Genomic DNA, 17,298 nt, shown 5'->3' on the forward strand with positions numbered 1-17,298 from the left:
TGTGGCGTCCTGTCGCGACGGTAAACTAGCTACAAGACCTCGTCGCCGAGACAGTGGAACAAGCTAACGGGCAGCTGTGAGGACAGATTACTGCTGGAGACGCAATAAGACGTAAATCACGCAGAAACTTGTTTTATTTCCCTGACCAGCCTCATCTGACCAGCTTATTTTAGCATCCTCACCTCCCAGGACGTGTTTATAACAGCTCCGCTGCAAAAAAACGAGAAAAAAAAGGCAGAGCGGCGAGAAAAGCAGAGCGAGGCAGAAGGTGAGAAATGGAGGGCGGCGGCAGTTGTTCGACACGGACGCGTTTATTTATTCAGTGGCGGATGAATCGGCGTGCGATGGAGACGATAGCTGTTGGTGGCAGGACGACCAAGGTCGGAATCATCCGCGGAATCATCCACGTTCCAAAGGAGGCAGAATTAAAGCGCACGGGGGGCCGAGGACATCAAAGCATCAAAAGGCTTTTAGTGTTTGGACGTTGTTTTATTCATCGGTCTCCTCCGTCCAGGCTGGAGACGTCCTTCCGGTTGCGTCCCGCTGCGTCCTCCTCCGGTTGATTACAACATTCCTGGTCCTGATTCTGGTGCCCCGGAGCAGCAGCGTCCGGCTTTGTTTATGACCGTCGTGACCTTTCGCGCCACAGGACCTCCATCACCACCTGGTTGTGTTTAGGGTGGGAGGAGCCCAGAATGTCCTTCCACCTGCTTCCGCGGGACAGCGAGGCGCTCCGGAGGTTGAGGTGAGGTGTCCTGGATCCACCTCGGGGAGACAGCAGACAACAGACGCCTGGACGTGGAGGAGCAGGAGGTTCCACTCTGAGCACGGCAGCTATCGCTATGCTAGCTGAGGCTGGGCAAGAGGCACCTCGGTGCCTTCAAATCTCAAATCCTCTCCCAGAACAGCCGGTCCACCCGTTCCTTCAGAACCCTTTGGGGAACTAAAGGTCCTCTGACAAATATCCTCAGCGATGTGAGCAGAACAACAGCTACAAACTGCATAGAATGTTTACAAAAATAAACCGTTAAGCCTTTTTTCAACAATGAGGCAAAGAAAAGGCTCTTCACTGCGTCTGAGAACTAAAATTACTGAGTTTTTTTCCCCTCCGAATGGCCCCAAAGAAACCAATTAAGCCACAAACTGCTGAGTAAAACCAACACAATAAAAAAAAGAAAAGAAACAGCAACGGACCAAAATGAATCCCTGGCTGTAAATATGGGGCATCCCTATCAATTTGGCTTTATCACATTAGCGCCCGCGTGGACTCGGCGCCGCAGTCGGGCTTCCTGTTGTAGCGGCAGAGCTGTGGGGCTGCTGCTTCAGCTGTCGTTTACCTGCTTTGTTAGCAGTAACAGATACCAGCGTAGCGCCTCTGGTTCTGGCCGAAATCCCCGTCATCCACTGGCTAATGGGCACGCGTGAAGCTAACGAGCTCTGGCGTCGGCTCCGTGCCATGTGACAGCCGAAAAATCTATAGAACAATGTTTTCCTCACTCCGGGGTCGACGGTCCCAGAAGGTGGAAATGCAAAGACAAAGGTGTTAATTATTCATGGCGGCGCACTGCCATCCATCACATCACGAACCTCCACAGTCACTCAGGACCCAGGCTAGCTGCTAGCTAGACAGCAGCAACTTGTGAAGGAACAAAACGATGGGATGAAAGAATAATGAGGGCAGAGCAGCGCTGTTCCGAACAGTCCAAACAAAACGATCAGCATCAGCTAAGCGTTTTAGCATCTCCGGTCGCGGCTTAGATGTTGCTACTCACCTCCATCGTGGTCGTGTTGCACCGGTGAGTTCCTCCGAACCAGCCGTCAGAGGAGCACTGGTCGATGTCCACATCCTGGAGGCTAATGTCCACACGCACCACGCCGCTGCAGGACAGGAGGACAGTGTCACCGAGAGGGAAACCGCACCACGACACGCAGTTTGGGGTCAATTCATTGTGAAACCGAACACGGCTGATCCATAATCAGGCAGCGCCGTGGTAGAACTGGTGGACAAAGTGGTCCCAAATGACTGGTTGGACCAACTATTAGCATCGTTAGCGATGAATCGTCTTTTTTTTTTTGTTTTAACAGTTGAAAACGGGGGATCATGTAGAGTGCAGTGACCCAAGCCAGAGGGAGTTTCTGGCCAGGGCGCCTCCCAGGACGCCCCCTGGAGAATCGTGCCAGGCTGACCCAGCACCCCGGGGGAAGGGGCAGAAGATTCATCTGCTGCCCGGAGCTCAGTCTGACGTATCGATCGCAGCAAAATGCCCAGCAAAGGCGAGGATCCGTGTTTGGTGGGAGGGTCCGGGCAGGAGGATTTACACTTATTTAGCTCCCCGAAGCTCCGCGACCTGGAAGACTCTGAAGGTCACTCCTGCTGATCTCTCAGAACCGCCAACTGGCTCCTCCGTAATCTGCTAAATAAAGTCGGTAAAAACGGCCCCGACCGACGCAGACTCCCACCGTTTGATGGGAGCTAATAATAAACTCGTGAATCATCTGTTTAATCAGGCGGAGCTGAAATTCAGGTGATTTTATTCTGTTGGAGGAGCGAAAAACAGTCTCAGATACAAGCAAACGTTAGCTGCGAGTTCACCTCTTAACCCCTGACCCCCCGACCCCCCTCCCCCCAGAGGGTGTGCATTTGCCTCGTCAGCACAACTATTGAAGTCGCTCAGCTTTGATGATGCTGCGTGTATAAGAATAAAAAGCCACCGCTGCGCCTGGCGTCCTGGTGGCCACCGCCGCGCCTCTGGCGGGATTATCTCGGAGGGCAGGAGATAGCTGTTCTTAGCGGGCCGAAAGGCCGGACAGGAGAGTCCGGCAGGCTACGGCCATTCTAGCTAATGTTAGCCTCAGCATTTTAAAGTTAGCTGGGGAGAGAGTTGCTTTTAGGCCGCCATAATCTCGATATGGTTTGTTAGCAGGTTTTGATAATATTTTGAATAGTTTGAAAGGTTTATATTAACAGTAGGAATGCTAATGGGAGTTACACTTTAAGCTAACACACTGTAGAGCTAAAGGCTAGCTGAATCAGCTAGCCACCACCAAGCAACTTCTTCCAAGTTTCTGATTAGCTGTTAGGGCATAGCATAGGCAAACGCTATTTGTCATTTAACAAAGATTTAGAAGCTTGTTAGTTACAACTGTTAGCTACAGGGTCTAAAACCTTATAACAAACTAATTTATTGGCACTACTACAAATTTAGCAGCACACCGATTATTCGGGTGCAGCTAGCACAAATAGCTCAGCGTTCTTTATTGTCTATTTCATATAAATAGCTTGTAATCCCATGACCTCGCGGGCAAATTCAGCCTCATCTGTGGGACAGGAACACATCTGTGTCCCTTCAGTGGTCAGAGTTCAGGAACGATGGCGCGGAACAATGAGGAAGAGCGGCGGCCGTCCTGGGGAAGGCGCCTCCTCCGTGATGGAAAGGCATTAAGCTGCCAGGAAGAGCAGAAGCTAAAGTGAGCGCGGCTTGCGGGCATCGACGATGCTTTGTCTTCAGCTGGGGTCGGTTTTATTGAGTTCTGTCACAAGTCCTCAGAAAGAGCGCCGGCGGCCGAGCGGCTGTTGCTGAAAACAAATAAAGAAATCTGTTTTTATGAGAGCTTCTGCCCTCCTTGACACCCCTGTCATGAAACGCGCCCCCCGAAGACCAAACGCCCTCTCGCAAAAGCCCGATAAATGTGAGCTGCTGACAGTTGAGAGGATATTAGCTGAATTCATTTGAGACGTTGAGCCAGTTCTCGGCTAATTTCATCCGGGAATGCTGGCAGCCGGAGCTTCTGTTGACATTTAAGGGCTGCAGAGCTAGCCTTCCTAGCCCCAGGAATGGTGGGGATTCCTTCCCAGCTCTTCCTGGACAGCATCCATATAAGCAGATGTTGCCCCCCCCCCCCCCCAAGTACGGGGCCTCTCAGACGCTAGCTGCTTGTGGGAAAAACGAGGCGTTTAGCCAAGTGTAAACGAGGATGTTTTTGCTCAAATTAGGACCAGTTTAGCCTTCGGAGAAGCATGTCGTCATAGATGGTTTGAACTGGTCTCCCTTGAACGTTGTGTGTGTGTTAACATACGGTAGCAATGCAGCATCGGTGGATATCACGGTGACACTTCTGGGAACGGAAGTCTGTATGCTAAAAAACTAGCACAGAGACGTAGCATTAGATTCCGAATGAGAGGCGGGTTAGCCGTCACCGCCTGGGGTGTTCTCCAAACATTCGTGGGAGGTTGGTGGCTAGGTCCTGTTGCCTGGAGACGTAGGGAACGACTACGCAGGTCGCGTACACTCTGTAACTAACGATCGTTAACTAGCAACGCGTAGCCATTTTCAACAGGACACCAGAGTTCTTCCCCGCGGTAGGAAGCGAGTGCACCTTTAAAAGGCAACGAAGACGGCCCGTGCAGGGTTGTTGTTCTACAACTTTCATTATTAATTCATCGTAGTATCGATTGTGTGTTCGTCTGGAGGGGAAACGGAGGAGAGCTGATGTCTGAGGCGGCCAGATCATCTCCTGCTCTCCTGTTTCTTATCTGGCCGGCTGCTGAGGACCAGGCAGGAAGAGGGCGCCGCTCCCGCTACTGCTAGGACTGTTGCGCCACCTCAAAACATAGCTATTCAGAAGCTAGCTTAAGCATTCCACAAATCGAATAAAGAAGAAAAGGCGAAACGGTGCTCAAATTCGTCAAATCGTCACACAAGCTGCAGCTAGCATGCAGCTTTTGAAGCTAACTTCCAATCTAAAATAGTTCATTATCCCGAAGTGAGAGTGGAATATAAACCTACTAAAGTACCGAAAGATTCCGCACAAAAAATCGACTGGATGCGAAGCTAATACCCACCCAGGTATAAGCATACCTCCAAGGCTATACTGAGGATAATATGATACTTTACGATGTTGTAATGATGCATTTTAGGGCACAAATGAAAAGTTGTGTTTTATCCACCACCGCATTGACCCGATGTCTTTGCTTCAATTGTGGGATTGTGGTAAAAGTTCAGCATTTTGCGGATTATGTCGAGTTTCCGTCAAGGCCAAAGTCAGCCGATTCTGGAATTCAGATGTTTCTTCCCAGAATTCCAAAAATTCGACACAAATGCGACTGAGAAGCTACTTCGGTCTGTGGGGACACGAAACAATAGCAAACAGCCATGCTGGTCACACCTTGGGATGGGGTAAAAATAGCCGAGCCCCCCCCCCACCCCCATCTGGGAGGAACAACGTGCGTGTGAAATCACTGGTTTCTCACTCTTCCTCCGTCTGTCCCAACTCCAGCGAATCGATTAAAGATTAATCGGAACACACATGAAACCCCCGTTTGGGATTCAATATTTATTTGGGGGGGGGCGGGGGGGGGGGGGGGGGGTTGCTGGTGGGGTTCAGTAGGAGGGGGGCAAATATTCAGACATTTGTGGGTGAGAACAGTTTGGAAAATAAGCCCGGCGCTGCAGTCAGAGGTTTCCACCAGTTTCATCCAGAGTTATTTTTAGCATCCCACCTCCTTTTCGTACTGGAGCCGAGGCCTCTGCTGGGGGAGCTGCGGTTTGTCGGGGGGGTTGGGGGGTGGGGGGGGTTGCACACGATTAGTTCAGGTGGTACCTGAACACACGCAACATCTGGAGCTTCAGGAAGGAAGTGAGGGTCCCAGAATTCCTACAGATCCATTACATCTGGTGGAATTCTGGGATATTCTGGGATGGAGGGGAGGGGGGGGGGCACCAAGATAAGATAGTTTGACGTGAGCCTGCCTACCTGAATACGGGAGCCAGGTCTTTCTTCAGGCCATAGAAAGCAGCCGATAAGGTCAAAAGCCATCGCGGGACGAAATTCCCGTTGTGACACTCCAGGTAGGGAGCAGACCACCTCACGTGTGACCTGTCTGGGATGAAGCTCTCCCCCCTTTTCACAGAATTCTCAGCTGATCTCAGATCCTGGCTTAGCACCCTTTTACGGAAGCCGGGCTTCTTCTTCGCGTCCTTGACGTCGTGGTACCAGCCGGTGTCGGCGGTGCGGTTGTGGAGTCGGTGGGCCACGCTGGAGAGGTCCTGCAGGACGATCTCCCCTCCGGCCCTGGTCGCCTGGAGCAGCACCGCGGGCCCCTCCGCGGACGCATCCGCCCCAAAAGTGACGACAGCCCGGTGGATCTTTGAATCTCCCTCCAAGATGCTCCGGACCAGAGCGTGGTACCACTCGATGTCGCGCCTCAGACTCTGCTCTCTGGACCTGTTGGCTTGCAGGATCATGTTGAGGAAGTTGGTGGCGTGCAGCACCGCGTCCAGCGCGCCGCTCATGGAGCGGTGCGGGACGGCGTGTGACCTTCCCCGCAGAGAGGTGAGCTCGTACCTTCCCGAGCAGTTGGCGTGCTGTAAGGTGGTCGAGTCCCCGCTGTGGAGGAAAGCCGCGACCACTTTGGGGAGACGCTCCTCCAGTTTCTGCGGCAGCTCCGCCGTCACCGCGGGCGGATGGTGAAGCCGCCGCCGCTGCGCCTGAGCGCGATCCGCCGCCTCGCGCGTCCCCTCTCCCCGATGCGCCGAGCGTTCCGGGTATCTGAGGTTGGATCCGATCACCAGCGCCACTTGCAGCAGGAGCGACAGCCGGAAAACAGCCATACTCCCCCCCCGGAAAGCGTCCACGGATGTGCGGGGGGGATCGAACTGCGGTGTCGATGGGCGGAAAACGGAGCGGAAAGGCGCCGCTAAAGCATCGCTGCACCTCCGGCTGGAGGTTGCGGTGAGATTCACGCCTCTGATGCAGAAGAATGAGGTGAGGTGGGGAGGGGGGGACACGGAAGGAACCCCCCTGCTACCCGCGCTAAATCTATCTTACAGATGCTTCATGCAGCTTGTTGATACTGAGCGTTCGCCCGCATCCTCTCCTCTCATCCCTCTCTCATCCCTCTCTCCCTCCCTCTCTCTCCTCTCATCCCTCTCTCTCTCTCCCCCCCTCCTCTCTCTCTTCTCCGTAAAGGAAGAGGCTAATTTATTCCAATTTTAAGATGTCGGGGGAGCTTCTCACAAACGCATATCGCCCTCAAACGCAGCGTGCAGGAGTGTCGAGCCCACCTTCATCCAGGTCTCCAGGACCCCCCCAACCCCCCCATCCCAGGGTTGCTGTTTCTATCAGTCACCTCGCAGAGACACACCGAGAGGTTGGACATCCTGAAGCTCCTGAAGACCCGAGGTCCGGAGAGAAGATGCTCTCCGCCGTCACGCTGCGGTGAGCCTGAGGCTTCTCCTCGGGTGAGGAAGACAGGCGTGTCGGAGGGTGACACATCTGGGAGCCAGACTGGTTCTCCACAGACTTTCAGGAGGCTCTGGACACACATCTGAATATGCCAGAAAGTCCTGGTTAGAACTTTGGTCCGAAGACTCCTGTGTTTGGGTTCTGCTGTCAGTGGATCCCAAAAATGGTTAAAACAGAACGTGGACCCATCATGTGACGGGAGCGGCTCAGAACGCGCTAGCTTTGGAGCTAAAACGAAAACAGACGATTAACACGAAACGAACCTCCGTTCAACCTTCCGCAGATGTGCCGCGGGGCACCTTCCGAGCTGGAACGCTGCTTCCAGACGACCCATGAACACTGAAGCTAAATACAAAGAAAGATTAAAAGTGCCTGGGCTTTGATGATAAACAGGCTGCGGTCCTGGACATCACTCAGAGGGTCCTCCTCTCTGGTTCTGGTGAAGACCCGGGTCACACAGCTAATTCCAGCCTCGGGTAAGCTAGGGAGACCAAAGGAAGGTCACACAACCCCCCTGAGGAACCTCGGGAGCGCCACATTCAGATCATTTCTTTATTGTTCACCATTCTGACGCCGCAGAAGCTAACAGCCGTCCCGGTGATGGTCGGCTGCTGCTCTCCTCTCCTGTCCGATCTGTCACTTTGATAAACAAGCTCTCGCTGTCCCGGACTCGGCCCGCAGTCAGGAAATCACTCACCGTGCGACAGTCGCTGATCACTCCTCACCTCGGGCGGGAAATCACTGGGAAGGTGGCGGCGCGGGCGGGAGGCACGAGGGATGAAGGGGAAGCCATCTGTGGCGCCGCTGTCGTTCGGAGGAGCTGTGAGGACTGGGAGAAGAGGCTGTGACGGCGAGTAAAGGGCGTAAATAAAAACGCTCCGTTGTTGTTGGGGCAACTGTAGCGACGTGGTCGAGCAACTGGCCTCACCCCTCACATAAACAGCCTCAAAGGCAACCACGTTGAGGTGTTTTAACTACTCCTTTATGACAGCAAACTGTAAAAACTAAAGCCGGTTACCGTGGCAACACGTATACGTTTCTATGGGGTGCAAGAACTCGGCTGTGTCGAAACATGAAGTTGTTCCGTGGCGACAAACGCGGTCAATCACGATCCTTGAATCTGTATCACCTGCATTAGCATCTCTCTGCTACCAGTTAGCATCTGTTGAGGCAACAAGCTCACAGCTAGCATATAGGGACAACTGACATTTCGACATAATGCTCTTTGATTTTAACTCTTTTTTAAAAATGTTGTTTATTCTCAGACGGTATCTAAATGTTCAGATTAGCATACCAAGGCCTCTCCGCTAATTATGTCAGCATTCGCTCCCAGAATGCAGAGCTAATGATAGCATCAACAGGTGCTTGCCACCAAAAGATGCTGCTGGATGGAGCTCATTAGCATTTTGATGCAAACCCAGGGTCGGCTAATAAACAGGTATGCCAATCTAGCTTTTTTGCTCCCGCTGAAGGTGAAGCAGCCGCGTGAAGGTTCCTGAGAGACACAGAGATTCCATTTAACTGACGCTTCCATCAGGCTTCTGGTGACGCTGCCAAATTCTTCCCCTCTGCGGGATGAAGGCAGGAGAATCCATTTCTCACTCGTGGAATGAGAAATCAATGACCCCGGGATGGGCCCGCGTGAAACAAGATATGAGCTTTGTCTCGGAGGACCTGGCTGGGCTCGGGCTGACAGCTAACTGCTAGGGGTCAGCTTCCGCCGGGGGGCCGGCCGGTCTGGGAGGTATGAAACTGACCCCCCTCAAGTATATGCTAGAAGATGAGCTTCAAACATATTCTGGCTGCCTGTGGGCTCATTTTAGGCCTAACGTTAGCCTGCTACAAGTAAGCTAGCAGTGTTGGTTTAGCAATGGCAGCGTTGAAATGACTGGAGGTTTCAGTTGCGTAACTCAGCGTCCAATTAGAATAAGATCCTGGTGCACGTGCTCGCCCGTTCTGGAAGAAGAGCCGGAGGCCGTTTTCCAAATTAGGTTCAATTTTTATGTCAGAAACTTTGATCAGTATTTTATTGTTCATAGCTTTTGTCAAAACAACCAGCATGTTCTGCCTCATAACCTGATTCGCTAATCAAACTCTAGCCAACAACTCAGTGTTCAGCCCCCCCCCCCGGGCCTTAAATTCTCAAACGGGCTTTTGTGGACTCACATTAGCCGAGCCGGAGATGCCGCTGCCAAGAGTTTAACCCGGGGCTTTGCAGCGGCGGGCCAGTGTCGTACCTCCACTTCAGAAACACTTGCTCGGCGCCAGCACTTTCAATTCTACGTCCGGGATTGACAAGAAGGGTTTGGTCCTGGGGGGGGGGGTTTCTTTAAATAAAAGCAGATCCACTTCAGAATCCTTTGATTTCCTGCACAGTCAAAGAGAGAAAGGCTTCCATTATACCGTAGGTGCACATTAAGGGGATGGAAACCGCTACCTGCAATTATCCCGGCGCACTGAGCCGTGGACCGCTATAGGAGGCAGCAACAGCTGGCTCTCTCTCCCTCCACCACACACACACACACCTGCACATTACCCATCACCCCCCTTTCTACGCTCACACGCCCGTTCCTCACATTCACCTGCCAAGCAGCTTGATTAATAAGGCCAATGCTTGCAGCAAACTGCAGGCGCAGCAGGGAGGAAGAGGAAAAATAACAAGGAGGCTACAGTAACATGACCATTTGTTATGTAACATCCACGCACGGCAGCGGCGTTCTGTCGTCCTTTACTGTGAATGTTGTCAGAGGAGCGAGCGTAGCAGCATCGTCAACGTCAACAGCAAAGAGAGACAGGCTGTGGTTCACCTCCTCCCCTCGTTATCCTGATACCACCAGAGAGCAGCAATTAATTCTGCCCGGAGCATCCTCCTAGCTGGAACTATTTTATATTTTATAAATGCAGTTCTGGTGCTTTGAGTGATCCGGATCAGAGAGAATCATGACAAAGTGGAGCCGAATCCAAGTCTTCTCACCAAACTTGCTGCCATATGCAGATCTGGAACTTGTCTCCTCAGATACCGGGATTATGTCTCCCCCTACAGGCCAAGAGCGTAATTACATCGCTGCTGATAGGCGTGACAGAAATGCAGATTAAATGCAATTGCTCACGCGCGCACGCAATTAATCATGCTTAATTAGCAGCACAGTGTGTGAAGTTACACGTAACCTCCCACAGCTGATGCTTCCATGGAGCTCATAATAGAAATCTTTTTCATTGAAGGAAAATGACTTTAAAACCAAATAAGGCTCAGATTTAGATTGTTTTCCAGAGGCTAAATTGTCCTTTTAAGGCTGAATAACTGTGACTGTCATACAACATAATAAAATCATATGATCACATGTTTCCTTGCGTTTATTATTCGGATGCCAAATGTCTTGGTGTCCAAAGGGAAACACGAGAAGCAAAATCATGATTGGAATTCAAATTCAAGGGATCAATGGACCACGTCCTCAGGAAATTTGTCTTGTAGTCATGACGAACAGCTAACAAAGGCTGCTGGAAGCCGAGCAGGTCTCGAAAGACTCCAGAACTACAGAACCTTCATGAAGGAGTCCAGGATCATGCTGTCCACCTCCTCCACCAGCGCTCTGTAGTCGGGCGGACACACAGCGTGTCCCGTCCTGCTGTCCAGACCCGTCAGCTCTCTGTGCATCTGCGGTCCCGACGCCACCGAGCCCAGAGTCCTCAGCTGTTCCACGGGATCTTCCGGAACCCTTCCGATCCCTAAAGCTTCACACACCGCGGGGGCAAACTTCCCGTAGTGAGCCGTGGAGCAGAGCACCACCGGGCACGAGCCGTCCTGCAACCGGTCTGCCACGACGTTGGCCACCGCCGTGTGGGTGTCCAGGACGTAGCCCGTCTGCGCGTGGACCTTCTGGAGGGCGGCCAAGCAGTCTTCCTCAGAGCACCAGCCAGCAAGCACTTCCTGCTGGATGGAGCGGAGGAGGGGCTGAGGGACACTGAAGTGCCGCTGAGCGTCCAGCCGCGCGAACAGCTGCTCCACGAGGCGCCCGTCCCGCTCAGACGCGTGGTAGAGAAACCTCTCAAGGTTGGAGGACTTCAGGATGTCGATAGCCGGGGAGCGGGAGGGCAGCAGGGGGCGCCCGCGGAGGTCGTACTCACCTGTGTTGATAAAATCCGCAACCACGCGGTTGTGGTTGGAGGCGCAGATGACTTTTCGTATGGGAACGCCCATTTTTTTGGCGTACACGGCGGACAGAGCGTTACCAAAGTTCCCAGTGGGGACGCAAACATCTACGGGCTCCCCGAAGCCGATGACGCCGTCTCTGGCGAGATCCAGGTAGGAGGAGGAGTGGAACACCACCTGGCGGAGAGCAAACAAAGCTCCTTCAGCGTTTCAAGAACAATCATTGAGCTTCTTTTTTATCCCGATCGCGACTTTTAGGCCGCGTCAGATCACCTGTGGCAGCAGCCGGGCCCAGTTGATGGAGTTGGCAGTGCTGAGGACGGTGCCGTACTCCACGGCCAGATGTCCGGTCAGGCCGCACTCGCCAAACATCCTCTTGATGCTCCTCTGACAGAAGTCGAAGTCTGAGCGGACGCCGACGGCCCTGGCGTTGCCCCCCCTGTAGCTCGTCATCTGAAGCTTCTGGACCTCGCTCACCCCTCCTTCGGGGAAAAACACCAGCACGCCGATCCGGCTTCCATCGGCGTCGCCCAGCTTTCCGAAGCCACTCAGAACGGCGCTCCCGGTGTCGCCAGAGGTGGCTACTAGGATGAGGTAGTTGCACATTGGTGGGAGGCAGTAGGCGAAGAGCTGGGGCATCAGCTGCAGGGCGAAGTCTTTGAAGGAGGCGGTGGGACCATGAAAGAGTTCCTGGACATACTGGTTGTGAAGGAGGTGTTTCACAGGCGCCACAGCTGCACTGGAGAAGTTTGACCCGTACGCTTTGAATACCATTGTTCTGAGATCCCCGGCCGGGACATCCAGGGGGTGGATGCACCTTTCCAGTAGAACTAAGGCTCGTTCAGGGTACGACATCTCAGCCAGTCTCTGCCATTCCTGAGCAGAAAGAGCCGGCAACCCATTTTGGGGAACGTAGAGGCCTCCATCTGTGGCCAAACCCTCCACCACCACATCGCTGAAGAACGTCTTCTTATTAGCTGATTCCATTTCTCCACGTCTGGTTGACACAAAGGTCTCCGTGTCGTGTTTCTGATATCTCTCCAGAGCTTTTAGCACCTTCTCGGCCACTTCTTCTATGGTTTCCCCTCTTCCACACAGCACGCGAACATCCAGCCATTTCTCATAAAACTGTTTTCTGTATCCCAGAATGTCCCTCATTGACACTCCGGCCTCCTGGCCAACGATCCGGTTCACCTTCATCCTCTCAAGTCGCGCCAGGATGTCTTGGCTGTCCACGTCCAGGTAGACGACCACTCCGGACTCTTTGACGTGTTGCATGGCCGCAGTGTGAAGAGGGTTGGAGCCAGTCAGGGAGACAACACAACCAGAGGCGGAGAAGCTGCACAAAGCCTGCCCTTCTTCCTCCAGGAAACGCTGTCCACCAACTGCTGCCAGCTTTGCAGCCACGGGACATCTTCCATGTCGGCTCCAACACGTCGTCATCAACATCAACGACAGTCAGACCCAGTCGGTGGGCCACTATCTTTCCCACTGTGGTCTTCCCCGCTCCAGGAGGACCCATGAGCAGGATGTTCTTGTCTCCTAGCAGAGAGGTTTGGGTGGAAATCCATAATTTTGATGTTGAAAAGGGACTCCGGAAGCATCTGAGGGAATGAACTGCCCACCGAAATGACCTCAGTGAAGCCATTGACCCACAGCCTGAGAAAATACACAAAGTAATTCAGAAGATTATTGCAAATACATCCGATACTGATGACGTCACGATGCAAAATGACGCACAATCACATAACATTGAATATAAGGTGGAAAAATCATTGTCTCTAGTTTATATGCTCTTTTTATAATATGATATATACGTGAAAACTATACGTAACAGCATTTTAATAAAACTACAGGGTATTTTTGGTGCGCATTAAGGTATCTTAGACCTTTTGTGTGCATAGTTTAGTCATTTTATCAAATACCTCCGTACAAGTCCAGTATGTATATCACCTTATGCGTTATAACAGCACTTTGTTAAATTTGACTCTGAAAACTGCTGAAAAAAGTCACCGTAAATTAGCCATTTCCTTACCTCGCACAAATGTAAAACCACAGTCAACAATACTTTACAGACACGTTATTAACTAAAGAGATGTATTATAATATAGTCTAATAACACGCACCTGGAAGAGTTAATCCATGTATAAAGTTGTGTTTGGTTTGTTTAACGGTGCAAAGTCCGGTTGCTTTTCTCTCACACGCGACTCAGCTTCCGGCAACAAAAGCGCCTCCTACGGCGAGCTCGGAGGTACAAACTTTATTCTTCTTTCGTGTTTTGCGTATTTATAAAGTACAACATTTTTTAAATTTGGTCCGAGCTTTTACTCACCCAATTACGTTGTAAGACAAACGATTTAAAAAGCGCACAAATCATATAGAATTTCAAAGATAAGATGTGATTTTTCAGGTACCGAATTCCACGTTGCCTAGCAACCAGCTGAACTTGCGTTTTCCAAACAAAACTGTCCGACAGTTTTTCCAAAGTGGCGCATTGACCAGCTCGTATCCGCTATTTTTTTCGGTGAACCAATTGAGACTTTAGTCTCTTAAATGTCCGGAATTATTCATCCACCAGAAAGCGTCTACAATCTTCTTCCAAGGGAGGAAGATGATCCTCACAAACCACCACGGTAATGTTTTTAAGGAGGCTGAAATTCACTTAAAACCCTCCAAGAAACATTTTCTGTTCTAGCTAAGCTATATTTAAGCTAAAGCAAAATTCAGACTGCCTATAATCAAAGAAAAAAACACCTTTCTTTGCACCTATGAAGATGACTTGGGCATTGAAATAAAAACCGAGGAGTTACATGTGGATGTTAGGTTCAGGCTTATATAAAGGCATAGAAAAAGTAGGATTTTCTTTTTTCTGATGTGCCACACCTGCAGATATGTCTCCAAGTTCAGACCAGCTGTTCTTATTGAGACAAAGACGAAGAAACATTCCATGAGGACCATGGGCCCAGCAGCGGTGGAGGCGCCGTCCCCTCACAACTACCTCAAGAGTCACTCAAAAGAGTCTAAATCAGTTGAAAGTGAGTCTATCCGAGCACTCAAAGATGTTTCAGCCTCCGTTTCTGTCGTTTAGCCATTACTATCCTTCTTTCAGAGGCAGAATATTCAAAGGAGGCCCGTCACAGCTGCACTCAGAAGAAGCCCCCCGTCCCTGCCAGGACAGACGTCCCACCTGTGGTCTTTCACACGGGGAAAAACTTTATTAAGACAGTTAAAATTGTACCAATGAAGCCAAAGCCTGCAGCCTGTATAGATATCAAGGGCTACAAGCAGGTCCTTGAGGATTCAGGACTTGTTCCCAAGTACACAAAGAAAAAGGTTTTTCTTTTTCAAATGAAGTACAGTATGTCTTTTTTTTTTTTAAAATTCTGTGGTGCTTAATAAATGGATGGTTTCTGTCTGCAGGATTATGGAGAGGTGCCTAAATACCTTCAGCAGCGCAGCCAGGAGCAGCAGAGAGCTCAGGAGGACTTTGAGAACTTTGTGAAAGACCATAGAGAGCAGGCAGCCCTGACCAACCTGTCGGAGGAAAGGCGGCAGGCTGTCCTGGAGGTATCCCACGACCGCGAAATGAGTGATACAGCCTGATTTCTCAGTTTTAAATACCTAAATATCAGATGTCAGTCCAACAAGGATGTCCTGTGTTTGTGTCCAGGGTCTGAAGAAGACCTGGGATCAGCTGCACCATGAGTACCAGTGCCTCCCGCTGGTCACAGAGACCATGTCTCAGAAATCCCACAGACAGCAGCTGGAAACCAAGATGACGCAGGTGGAAAATGACATTAAACTCATCCAGAGGTTCAAAACCATCTACGTGCCCAAGTAGTCGGACCGTCATGAACTGTGGCCCACTGTTTCTGTTCTCCCCACTTTTTTGTGATGTAATATCTCCATTTAAAATATGAAAATGTAATCAGTTTACTCTGTAATGTCTTACAGAATCAGGTGCAACACGTTACTGAGTTTAGCTTGTTTTTGCCTCACTTCCACCATTAAATCGTTATTTGTTGATGTCGGTGTGTTTTTCCTCAACAGTAACAACATGACAGCTACACAAAAGGCCATTTTATGCTACACGTGTTGGTGTATCACGCAAATCTAAACAGTTCATGAATTTAAGAGGTCAAAGGCATAAAAAAAGGAATAATCTGCTAAACAACTGAGCTCTATATCTTCTTATTGTTGTTCAAGTTTCCAGCTTTGTGCAATCAAAGCCTGGATCGGACATCAAAGCCAGAAGTCAGATTAAAGTGAGCACTAATATCTGTTGTAAGGTTACCTCGGCGAATAGCTTTATTTAGCGAGTAAAATCTTTTAGAAAATGTCGAGAGAAATGTTGTGTCACCTTGGACAAGTGGAAGGTGTCCTTCTGTACCAGAAAGACCCCCGGAGCTCAAAACTGTAATGTCAGAAACACTTGTGGCACATACAAACTGATGCTTTGATGTTTTGGGGGTAAATCTGGGCGGGTTCGGGTTCGGGTGGAACAACAATGATAATCGAACAAGCGTAATTTACAAAACTGACTCCACACTGATGTTCTGACGTCTCCCATTCTGTCTCCTGAAGATACACTCCCAAGTACAGAGAGGACTACGTTCAAGAGACAACGTCCCAAAAAGAGCCCATGAGGTCCATCGGACCGTTAAAAGTACCCAGATCGTCCCCAAAAAACTACCTGAAAAAGCAAAGGAAACAGCCAAAAGCTCCACGTAAACAGACTAACTGGAGCAAGGTGCTGCTGTGTTTGATCTGTTCTGGCTTGTTTACCTCCAGTTCTTCTTCCAGAGGGGGAACGTCACGTCTGCGATGAGAGGAAGCCCCTTATTCCCGACAGCAAAAACAAACTGCAACTCCGTCGCAAAAAAATCGACTACGTGACGACGGCTATAGCCGAGCAGCGCTGCACCGACAGGTCGAGACCTCAAGCCATTGCCGATTCCCACAAGGGACACAAGTATTTTCCCGAGAATTCCGGACTTTTCCCACAACACGTGAATAAAAAGGTTGTTATTCTCTATTTGTGGTGTTTGACCCCCGAATATCTTGTCACGCTTTCCCAGGAAACGCTGCAGGTGAACATATAGTGTGATGTTTGCAGGACTATGGGAAAGTGCCCGCGTACCTACGACAGCGTGCAAGCGAAGAGCGAAACAAACTGGAGGGCGACTGCATCCAGCTGCACGAACAGAAGGAACACGCGATTAGGAAGAGGCTGCAGAACCAGAGCGACGCCCTGCTGGTAGGAAAAAAGCAGCGCTGCTGCTAGCACACAGGGGGCACCTCATCGGGTTCATTTGGACACTGACCAGTTTCCCGATGTGTCTCCCACAGGGGTTGAGAAGAGTTTGGTATCAGATCGCCAGTGAGACCAGCCGCATCCCGCTGAGCATGGAGAGCAGTTTGATGAGGTCCTACAAGCAACGCCTGGAAGACAAGCTTCTTTGGGTGGAAAACAGCTTCAAGTGCGCTCAGAAATGTCTGGAGAAAATGAGCTAACGGTTCTGGCACACTTGGCCATGATGGTACGAGACCACGTCAACAGCTGGCACCCAAGGTCGCGACCCCGAGCGGTCACGTATCCATCCACCACCAGCTGCCTGTGAATGAATGCATTTATTTTTGTGTCTTGGCGTCACAACGATGGTGAAATACCAACCAGTTCGTTATTGAGCGTCCACCATGTTTTAAGTTCCTCTTCATGTGCTCACTGTGCAGTGTTGTTACGTAATAAAGACGTTCCGTTCATGGTCGCCACTGTCAACATCATTCCTGCCTTTTGTCTCGATCTGTTGTCTCTTTTATTGAAACGTTATTTTAAATAATATGACGGAAAAGAGCAGCAGAAGTCTCATTAGTGCTGTTAAATCCAGGGATGTGTGTTCTCT

The 17,298-nt window shown here is 50.8% G+C and overlaps 4 protein-coding genes across 5 annotated transcripts in view; 2 read left to right on the forward strand and 2 right to left on the reverse strand.

Annotated features, from left to right (window-relative positions):
• gpr158a (G protein-coupled receptor 158a) overlaps window positions 1-6,898 on the reverse strand; it is a 28,647-nt gene extending 21,749 nt beyond the window's left edge. For both annotated transcript variants that reach the window (XM_029842856.1, XM_029842854.1), the window contains exons 1-2: window positions 5,755-6,898; window positions 1,773-1,878 (exon numbers count right to left, since the gene is read on the reverse strand). In XM_029842856.1, coding sequence (XP_029698716.1) covers window positions 1,773-1,878; window positions 5,755-6,611 — 963 coding nt within the window. In that variant the 5' untranslated portion in view covers window positions 6,612-6,898. The remainder of the gene's footprint in view (window positions 1-1,772; window positions 1,879-5,754) is intronic.
• Window positions 6,899-10,583: 3,685 nt separating this feature from the next.
• On the reverse strand, window positions 10,584-13,625 carry LOC101078163 (threonine synthase-like 1). The gene is given in 4 exon segments (XM_003968147.3): window positions 10,584-11,572; window positions 11,669-12,805; window positions 12,807-13,054; window positions 13,522-13,625. Coding segments are annotated over 3 exon segments (2,169 nt in total). The 5' UTR covers window positions 13,044-13,054; window positions 13,522-13,625; the 3' UTR covers window positions 10,584-10,777.
• A 218-nt stretch (window positions 13,626-13,843) lies between these two features.
• Window positions 13,844-15,419, forward strand: enkur (enkurin, TRPC channel interacting protein). Its single transcript, XM_003968146.2, has 5 exons — window positions 13,844-14,028; window positions 14,285-14,430; window positions 14,505-14,728; window positions 14,816-14,962; window positions 15,066-15,419. The coding sequence occupies exons 1-5, from the start codon at window positions 13,949-13,951 to the stop codon at window positions 15,234-15,236; spliced, it is 768 nt and encodes a 255-aa protein (XP_003968195.1). The 5' UTR covers window positions 13,844-13,948; the 3' UTR covers window positions 15,237-15,419.
• Window positions 15,420-15,716: 297 nt separating this feature from the next.
• On the forward strand, window positions 15,717-17,169 carry LOC101077712 (enkurin-like). The gene is made up of 5 exons (XM_003968145.2): window positions 15,717-15,811; window positions 15,980-16,122; window positions 16,199-16,416; window positions 16,512-16,652; window positions 16,745-17,169. Exons 1-5 carry the CDS (start codon window positions 15,732-15,734, stop codon window positions 16,907-16,909), a joined length of 747 nt encoding a protein of 248 aa, XP_003968194.2. The 5' UTR covers window positions 15,717-15,731; the 3' UTR covers window positions 16,910-17,169.
• Window positions 17,170-17,298: the final 129 nt, after the last annotated feature.

The sequence above is a fragment of the Takifugu rubripes genome, chromosome 10, assembly GCF_901000725.2.
Source record: "Takifugu rubripes chromosome 10, fTakRub1.2, whole genome shotgun sequence".
Taxonomy (NCBI): domain Eukaryota; kingdom Metazoa; phylum Chordata; class Actinopteri; order Tetraodontiformes; family Tetraodontidae; genus Takifugu; species Takifugu rubripes.

Bases quoted from the DNA above. Each gene is read 5' to 3' on its own strand.
- enkur (XM_003968146.2), top strand. From the start codon at position 13,949: ATGTCCGGAATTATTCATCCACCAGAAAGCGTCTACAATCTTCTTCCA. The intron at 14,431-14,504 runs GTGAGTCTATCC...TCCTTCTTTCAG, and splicing joins AGAGTCTAAATCAGTTGAAA to AGGCAGAATATTCAAAGGAG. The intron at 14,729-14,815 runs GTTTTTCTTTTT...TTCTGTCTGCAG, and splicing joins CCAAGTACACAAAGAAAAAG to GATTATGGAGAGGTGCCTAA.
- LOC101077712 (XM_003968145.2), top strand. From the start codon at position 15,732: ATGTCGAGAGAAATGTTGTGTCACCTTGGACAAGTGGAAGGTGTCCTT. The intron at 16,417-16,511 runs GTTGTTATTCTC...TGATGTTTGCAG, and splicing joins CACAACACGTGAATAAAAAG to GACTATGGGAAAGTGCCCGC. The intron at 16,653-16,744 runs GTAGGAAAAAAG...TGTCTCCCACAG, and splicing joins ACCAGAGCGACGCCCTGCTG to GGGTTGAGAAGAGTTTGGTA.